Raw genomic sequence first — 9,660 nt, forward strand, 5'->3', positions numbered from 1 at the left:
CCAGGACCTCCCATTTCTAGGCCTGACTCCCAATCCAGTGAGCTACTCAGCTTCCCCCTTATTTAATTCAACCTAATTTTCAGATCCCAAGGCATAGACCTAACTTCAATCTGTTTCTGCTTTTAATTAATTAAATTTGTTAAATATGGGGATAAAAAGTCCTTGTGGTGAAGGAGACAAATATTTCTCCAAGAACTTATTCTACTTCATACTTATAAATGAGTTATTTTGGTTCTTTTGGTTGCTTTTGCTGTTTTGGGTTGATTTATAGATAATGATAGGTACAATTAAATTAAATTTCATCCATGTTGAATGGTTTCTATATGTTATTCCATGCAATGAACCTTTACTATTGATACATTCAGCAATAAAGTTCCTTTTCCCAGATTATATTAAGCTTATCCTACCTACTTCAGCTCTTGAGAAAAATCCTTGAAGGGGAAATCTAGTCTCAAATGATCTCTTTGAGGAGGAGATTCACTCTCCTTTCCCCTTTCTTGAAATGTACAGTTTTCATGAACCAAGTGTGACTGTTCAATATTCAAATTCATTCTAAAGAAGAACATCTCTAGTGCAATTTCCTTTCTAGAGGCCCAGAGTAAGATGGCAGGTCAGTATAGAATAGGGTCATTACTAGCTGCCAAATTCAAGCATCAAGACAGAGCATTTTCATAACCTGTTTGGGAGACTCGATGGCTTTAGCAATTTTCTGTTTTAGGACTAAGTTTCTAGGCATTGTGCTAAAGAACACAATGAACCTTTAACACACTTCTGCTGCTCCATTAAAAATCATGAAGAAGAAATCTTCACTCAAAATGTTTAGCCCAACTCTGCCTCGACAGAGGAAGCGTGAACTTGGAGTGTTCACTGATAAGTGAAAAGTATAATAATTAAATATTGTGACAGTTAACTTTGATATTTATGAATGTGTTGTTAATATTACCGAGACTGTGATCTGGAAGGGCCTTATTGCTGGAAGTACTGGACAGTACTGTGCTGGGTTACTCTACGTCGGGATGTCATCGGGGACCCCATGGTCTGGCAGACGTGAACGTCTGGACTTACCATTTGGGCCATTTGAATTTCGGGGCCTACCATCCCACTGCCACTCATCCCAGGAGCCATGCAACCACCAGTCATACTGCTGTTACTCATGGCGGTCATCCCTGGGCTCGGCACTACTCTTTCAGCATAGATCACATTATGTGTGTTGGCTAACTCGGCGGGCACACATATGTTTCCTTGGACGGCATAGGCAGGAGCCATCACTGTTTCTGTAACCAAGACATTGGGAACCAATTGAGGTTCAAAAATAATGGTAGTGGGTTGGACACATTGGTCAGAAGTACTATATGACTCGGTCACTATAATGTCCCCGTGAATCATGGGCTCAGGCATTGCCATTTCTGCCTGGAAGCCAGCCTCGGTGAGAGACATTGCCGAAGATTCATTAACGATGTAATTTGTTCCAAGGAGGGGAAGATCAGTAGTGATTGGTATCCAGGCCTGGTGAGGAGATGGAAAAGGTTCAATTTCCGTGTCTAAGCAGATTTCAGCTAGAGTCCTAAACTTTGGCCCCAACGTTTCCAAGTAGCTGTCATCCAGGTCATCGACGATCCAGCTGCAGCAGCCGATGGAACCCACAGGGGACCCCATTCCTTCATGGTCGTAGATAAGAAGGCAGTCATTTGCGGGTCGACATTCATCTTCATCTGCATAAGCATAGGCTTTCTAAAGGTAGAGCAAAGACGGGGAGTTAGAACTATTTCTCCTCCTTAAAATACCAAACAATATAAACATTGATGCATCTGCCATGTTTTTTGTCCAGTGGAATGATGGACTGAGAAACAATGAAGACCGTGGCCTTTCATTTTGGTGCGTTGTATTTGCATGAACATTTTATGAATGTGTTGGAAATGATTTTAATGATTATTTCCCTATTCTACTTAGAAGCAAAATCCTGACTTTTTGGGATTTGTCCCCTTGTATAACTGAAACAAATGAACATGATCAATATATTTTCTGAGAAGCTTAAAATATTTGACCTTTTCCTCAGTGAAGAAATGAAACAGAGACAGGGTACTTTTGGTAAGAATATTTAACTACCAAATTCTGGGACCTAAATCACCATGTATAAGACTAGAATTACTAATAGGAAAGTTGATGATCACCTCCATGGCAGTATTTAGGTGGGTCATAAAGGCTCACAGACCCACAGATATATTTAGTTGTCTAAAATTTAAGATAATTCCTAATAATAAAATAAATAATAAAATTTAAGTAATTCCTTAGGTTTCTCTAGGCTTTTCTGCCCTAAATTCAAGTGTGAATATCCCTGGGATGGTGTGGCAGTTAACTTTCTCATAGTCACAAGGAGCTGAAAGAACACGGTTCCTTGGCTTAGCATACAGAATAGATATCTAGAGGGTATGGAATTTTAGGAAAATGAGGAGAAATATTGCTTGGGGATGTAGGAGGGTGGCTAAGACAATTCTTAAGCCTACCTCAAAATATTCCTAGAGTTGATTGAGCATTTGGGGATGAGGTTTTTCAGAAAAGACAATAGGTGATCACAGGTTTTCTAAACCAGTTATCACCTCTGATAGGTTAGGTTCAAAATAAAGGCATTAGGAAATAGGAAAAAAATGAGGTCCTTTATGATTTTTTTCATTTTGAAAAACACTCACTGGAACAAAGGATAAACTTCAGGGGCAATCCCTCTTTTAGCAGAACACTGAGGATTTCGTGCTAAATATAATTTCAATTATATTGCCAAACTACTGCTTAGTGATGGCATTCCCTGATGAATCCTCACAGTGCTGGCAGCTAACTCCACTTCTAATTGCCCAGTTTAGTGGATATTATCAGCCAGATTCTGCAAGAGTATTCATGGTCATAAATTACATAGGCCAGATTAATTCTTCCCTTCCTTTTATCCATTCCCATGAATAATAGAACACAGAGGCAAATTGGAATCTGAGTTGAAATGAGCTTCTAATTAAACAGGTCACCCTAATTAAAAGAAACTCAGTATGAATTATTTGCTGTTTAATGATATGATATTAGCTTAATGTAATGATTGGCTAGGGTGAGAGCAGGGTTCTTTTTTACTAACATCACAAATATTTAATCTTTTCTTTTGGAAGCAATGCTATGACATAGAACGAACATTAGAGTGGGATTCTGGGCACTGTATTCTAGTCTCTGTTCTTCTAACATTTGGGCATTTAAATTGTTCTAAAACACTTCAAAGTCTCTTGGTTCTACTTTCCTTATCTCCAAAGCAAGAAGATTGAACTCTATGTTCTCTAAGGTTGCATCTAGTTTTGTGATTCTGCGTATCTCCTCTCCATTTACATTTCTTGACATTATTCAAACTATGAACTATCTAACTTTACTTCTATTGACCTTGGCTTGCAAAAGCAAACTGAGCAAGGACATTAGTTCAAATGTCTTATTTGAAAAAGAGAAGGATTTTTCCAGGAAATGATTTACTGGCAGTGATAGAAAATCTAAATTAGGAGTTAGCCAGATTTTAATCTAGTTTGATATTTTTTGAACATATGTCAGAAACTTCTAAGGTTAAAATTATTATTAGACACCAGTAAGTATACTTGCATTTCCACCAGTTTTAACCAGAATAATCTTTATAAAAGGTGGTAGCAATGGATTATGTAACTGGACGAAGGTCACATTTTCCTGTTAACAAGGCATGGCCTTGTTTCAAAACGGATTTGTCCCTTAAAAAGGGAAGACACCCCACAACTGACTCTCAAATTTAGCATAGATCTCAGAAAGAGTTATGACTTTGTTTCTTACTCTTGAAGAAATAGGGAAGCAGGCCACAAAGATTTAAAAAAGAGAGAATAAGTGACCTGACTAGACTTGAAGGAATGGAAGGGACATAGGAATGGGATGCCCACAGAACTTTGTCTTGAAGCCTCTCTTTCCAGCAGAGTCCAGCAGAGGTTTGGTTACATGTAGTTTTTTTCTGTCTTTGTCTCTATAACTTTTGCTCTCTCTTGTTGCCTTTGTATTTATCTCTAGATATAACTGTCCCTCTCCCTCTCTTGCTGTTTGTCTTTGTCTTTCTCCATCTCTCCCTCCTTACATGGCCTAATATTAGTAATTATAAATTAATTCAATCATCCCGCAGAATTCCTTGTGTATTTATATTTTTAGGGTTACTGTTGACAGCTATAGTCTTAATTAAGTCATTTTTTATGAATTTGCATGGTTGTATTGAACTAGAAATTCCACCTCACCTCACCCCCACCAAAAATGAGTGTTACCAAATTCCCATTAAATCCTCATTGTGTTTGTTTTATTCAGTGAGATTAAGCTCAGCATGGTATTCAAGGCCAGGAGGGGCTAGATGAAAAGAGAATCACTTCATGAAACAGTTCCATACAACATATTAAGTATGTGTTTGTTGAATTGATCCTCTATAAATCCCTGTGATTTCTCAGAAGTTAGACTTGGACAGTGTGCAACAATGGCCAGATAAATGGCTTCCTAGACCAATGAGTGAAAAGTTAAAAAAAATATTGCAAAAAACACCTTCACAGTTTCTCTCCAGGCATAAGAAGCTGGTTAAACTACCTGCTCGGGAGAAATAATAATGATGATGATACCTTGAATTTATATGAAATTTTTGTCTCAGGAGCTCCAAGCAGAGCACATGCTTATTATCTTGTTTATACTCACAAAATGGATGAGGTGGTCCTGGGACTGGTATTTATCCCCTTTTTATAGACTGAGAAGATGAAGATCAGGCATAATACCCCAGGGCAGACAGCTAGTCTTTTATGGAATCTCTTGAGTCCTGTTTAATCATTCTCACTCGTTATCCTTCACTCTCCTTCTTGGAGAATACTGTGTTATCATGTTGGCTACTGAGATAAACACTGCATTTTTGTAGACCCAAGTTTACAATGAGATTCCCATGTGCCCTCATATCATTTTCTTCCTTGCCCTGATTTTTTCTTTTCTCCTCTCCCTCTACTTCATCTTGGCTTTTTCCTTCTCTAACCCCCCAGCACTGTTTTAATTGAAGATTTGAGCCTGTTTTTGCTTATGAACTGATTTCTTGAGTTCTACTGTAAGCTATCACTTTCTAAATTCTACACTTTCCTCCTCTTTTGGGTTAGCATCTCAGCCTTTGTTAGGGTCCTTCAGGTCTCCCTGTACTAGAAGACAGATAGGGGAAAAAAAGTAGAAAACTCCAAGCTGGCATGAGTGGGAAGAGGGATATTGTAGCTATTTGGAGTGAAAAAGAGGAAAAACTGGAAAGAGGATGAAATGGAATGATTATTATAGTTTCTTGACTACTCTTGGCATCAGTTGAATAAAAAGTAATAAATAGAACCTTATAAGAATAGCTTGGATTTATAGAGGGATTCAGGTGGTAGTGAATAGAGGGCTGAGCCTGGCATCAGGAAGACCCTGCCCATCAAATCCAGCCTCAAACATTGACTGGCCTGGGTGATCCTGGGCAAGTGACTTAAACTCTGCTTCAGTTTCCTCATCTGCTAAATGGGAAAAATTACAGAATCTACCTTCTAGGGTTGTTGTGAGGATAAAATAAGATAATATTTATAAAACTCTTTGTAAACTTTAAAGTGCTACATAAATGTTGGCTATTATATTTGTATCAAAACACACACATTATATATATATGTATTAGTGTGAGCTCCTTGAGTGCAGGGACTGATTTCTGGCTTTTTTCTTTGTATCCTCAGTATTTAGCACAGTGTTGGTCCATGGTAGTCACAAATGCTAGTTTGCTTATCTCATTTGATTATAGGAATGTTGGCGTTCCCAGGGATGGTGAGCATTTAAAACAGTTTTTCTTTATTATAATGAGAGTTTTATTAAACTCTCACAGTAGAGGACATGATTTAGAACCTCAGTGTAACTCAAGCTGTGTTGTATCTAGTGAAGAGCTTTCTTACAGAGTTTTTACCAAATTGTGCATCATGGTTATCAGAGAGACACACAAAAAGATCCCAGATCAAGCAGGATAGACCACCACTTATGAACCCCCATTCTTGTGTTTGTGAAGGGTTTACCTCAGAGAAGTAGCTGTCCAAGAAAGCCATATTCACGCCTGTTTCTGCATATTCTCTCAGAGTTCCTATGGTGGAACCCCGTCTTTTCACTGCTCCTGCAAGCCCTCCAGCCCCAAGACACAGCGCTGCTCCAACTCCAGTATTCAGCTCAACTCCAGACACTCCAGAAGCGCCTCCTTCAACGGTGCCTCCGCCAGCATATGTATTAGTATAGATTTCTGGGAAGAGTATATTTCCGTATTATGTGACTAGAAATAGTTAGATGGCTTTATCATCTAAGTCAATGATTCCCAAAGTGGGTGCTACCGCCCCTGGTGGGCGCTGCAGCAATCCAGGGAGGCAGTGATGGCCACAGGTGCATTTATCTTTCCTATTAATTGCTATTAAAATTAAAAAAATTAATTTCCAGGGGGCTAAGTAATATTTTTTCTGGAAAGGGGATGGTAGGCCAAAAAAAGTTTGGGAACCACTGATCTAAGTACATGCCTGATCCTTTTGACTGAGAAAGTTCTGTTGTATGGAAAAATCAAATAGGCAGCCAAGTCACTTAACCAGTTTGCTTCAGTTTCCTCATCTATAAAAATGAGGATAATAATAGCACATACTTCCCAAAGTTGTTGTGAGGATCAAATGAGATGATTTTTGTAAGTAGTTATTTAGCATAGTGCCCGACACAAAAGTATCATATAAATGTTAGCTTTGGTGATGATGATGATGATGACTTTGAGGTCCCTTATTATTCTATATCTGTGGTTCTATATCTGATTTGAATTGACACCCCTGCTACTTACTGTGTGACATAGGATAAGTTACTTAACTTATCTGAAATTTAGTTTCCTTATCTGTGAAATGAGAATGTTGGACTTAATGATTTCTAATATCTTTTCTAGCTCCATATATGTGCTGCTATTATCCCACGTCTTCTTAGGGATCCCTGGTCATAGAGACCAAATGTGCCTCTAATTCATATTAGAACATTGAAGTAATTCAGCTTGTATCTACATCTGCTTGTACCCTTAAATTCTCTCTTGGTCTAAAGGAGTGAGGTAGTGAGCAGTGGTTGGGATAGAGGTTCTGCTGCTTCTCCTTGTGAGCTTATTGAGCTTCCCTGCCTGTTTGAGAGGTTAGTTTAAAAATCTATGTGGGTATTGACCAGAACAAATAAAAATTGTGAGTCTTTGGATGCTTTCTAGGAACTTCCACAGATCTCCTTTGCCCCAGTGATGGAGTAAGTAGCTTGCTTTCCATGGGCATCCTTAGAACTATAGCTTTTCTCTTGAGGGCACTATTTTTAGAATTTTAAGGAGGGCAGTTTTAGACTAGTTCCCAATTTTGAGGATCATATAGACAAATGTGTTTATTTTGGAGCTATGGAATCACCCTTATCTTTCCTAATAGTCCCCATTAGCCTGAGTGGGTTTTCTAAGGAGTCCTTGGCATGCATGTGGCTGGCATGATGGATCTATGTGTTAGTCTGAGAACTTGTAAATTCTTTATTAGAAAGAGCCCCCTGTTCATCTCCTTTTGATGTTGTCAAAATACTACCCTTATTTTCTACCAAGAAGTGTCTTTTCCTTAGGCAGTGATGGGCAAACTACAGCCTTCGGGCCAGATGCAGGCCCCTGAAACATTTTATCCAGCTGGGGACATTATTCCTAATCTGACGAATACAATGAATGGGATGCAATACAATGAAACTTTGAAAGAGTTGACTTAGAAACAGACTGAGGGATGAGCATTTCCTTTGGCCCCCTCTTTAAAAAGTTTGCCTGTCACTATCCTTAGGGATTCTCTTCTGTTTCCATTGTGATGTGCCCAACTTATATGTACATTTTTTGGTTGTTGTTTGATTATTTCAGTCATATCCGACTCTTTGTGACCCCATTTGGGGTTTTTCTTGACAAAGATTCTGGAATGATTTGCCATTTCCTTCTCCAGCTCATTCTACAGATGAGGAAACTGAGGCAAACAGAGTTGGGTGATGTGTCCAGGGGTCATTCAGCTAGTAAATAACTGAAGATGAATTTGAACTCTAGTCTTATTGACTTCAGGTCTGTTACTCCATCTATTGCAACACCTAACTGCCCTTCTTTTGGAGGGGTATTCATGGGAATTTGAGCTCTTTAAGGAAAAGGACTATTTTTTAAAAACCTTTCTTTGTATCTCTAGTTCTTAGCAAAGTGCCTAGCATATACAAAGTTTCTAATAAATGTTTGTTGATTGAAAGAAAAATGAACATACCAAACTTAGAATAATTTTCGTGACTCTAGTCTGTGATATATAGGCAACGATAAATGGGAACTTCCTTATGAATTTATATAGATTACTTCTGAATAGGTATGATTGTAGGGATTTTCTGATATGGTAGAACATATGTCCCTCTGAATAAAACCAAAGCACAGGGGGCAGCTGGATGGCTCAGTGGATTGAGAGCCAGGCCCAGAAACGGGAGGTCCTTTGTTCAAAAATGGCCTCAGACCTTTCCTAGCTATGTGACCCTGGGCAAGTCACTCAATCTCATTGCCTAGCCCTTACCACTCTTCTGCCTTAGAACTAATATACAATATTGAGTCTAAGACAGAAGGTTAAGAGTTTTTTTTAAAACAACAACAAAAAACAAAGCATACATGCCCCAGCTCTATCTCCTTGTTCTATTCACTCAATCAATAAAAATTTATTAAGTGCTTCTTAGTGCCAGGCACTCTGCTAAATGCTAGTGATACAAAAAGAGGCAAAAGACAGCCCCTGCCCACAAAGAGTTCATAGTCTAGTGGTTCAAATCCTGATTCTTTCACATAGTATCTGCGTGACTTTCAGAAAATCACTTAAACTTTCTAGACCTCAGTTTTTTATCTGTAGAATCATGAATTTGGACCGAATGGCCTCTGAGATCCCTTTCCTGTTCTAGATCTATGGTTACATAATCTCCTGATTAAGCCTTTTACACTTCAAAAAAAACAACAAAGCTTAACATGTACTAACCAGAGGAGTCTATGCGATCCTGTGTGTTGGAAGCTGTTATTGGTACACAAATATTGGAGACATCCTGAAAGGAACAAAAACATCCCCCAAATGTTAGTTTTTTTTAAAAAAAATAAACACTTTGATACACCTTCTCCCTCCACAACATTGCCTCATTATTTTTCCTCTTCATTTTTTTTTTTTTTGTGAGCTGAAAAATTGCCATGAGGATCCAAATGTCCCAGTTTTCCATTTCCACATATGTGAAGTTAAATAGATTGAAACTCACTCTGTCTTCAGGATGGGCTCCTTCTATGCCCCATGACTGCATCACTCCTTCACCCCCCTCAGGCACAGGAGCAAAGCGAGTTCCCAAGCCTGCTGGTGCCTTTCGTTTGCAGCAGCACAGGAGCAACAGGAGTGGCATTACTGGCAGAGAAAGGGATGATGGATAGTTAACAAAAAAAAATCTGTAAATTCCAGGGTCTAGCATCATACTAAAAAAAAAATAAGGATGCAGGTAAAGATGTAAAATGTAAAAAACCCCCATGTATGGAGAGAGAGAGAGAGAGAGAGAGAGAGAGAGAGAGAGAGAGAGAGAGAGAGAGAGAGAGAGAGAGAGAGAGAG

General features: G+C 38.7%; 1 protein-coding gene across 1 annotated transcript in view; it reads right to left on the minus strand.

The window, feature by feature from the left end:
• Positions 1-966: 966 nt before the first annotated feature.
• DSG4 (desmoglein 4) overlaps positions 967-9,660 on the minus strand; it is a 43,182-nt gene continuing 34,488 nt past the window's right edge. Inside the window, exons 11-14 of the mRNA XM_044682894.1 lie at positions 9,322-9,529; positions 9,054-9,117; positions 6,072-6,289; positions 967-1,731 (exon numbers count right to left, since the gene is read on the minus strand). Coding sequence (XP_044538829.1) covers positions 967-1,731; positions 6,072-6,289; positions 9,054-9,117; positions 9,322-9,529 — 1,255 coding nt within the window. The remainder of the gene's footprint in view (positions 1,732-6,071; positions 6,290-9,053; positions 9,118-9,321; positions 9,530-9,660) is intronic.

This window comes from Gracilinanus agilis, chromosome 1 (genome assembly GCF_016433145.1).
Source record: "Gracilinanus agilis isolate LMUSP501 chromosome 1, AgileGrace, whole genome shotgun sequence".
Taxonomy (NCBI): domain Eukaryota; kingdom Metazoa; phylum Chordata; class Mammalia; order Didelphimorphia; family Didelphidae; genus Gracilinanus; species Gracilinanus agilis.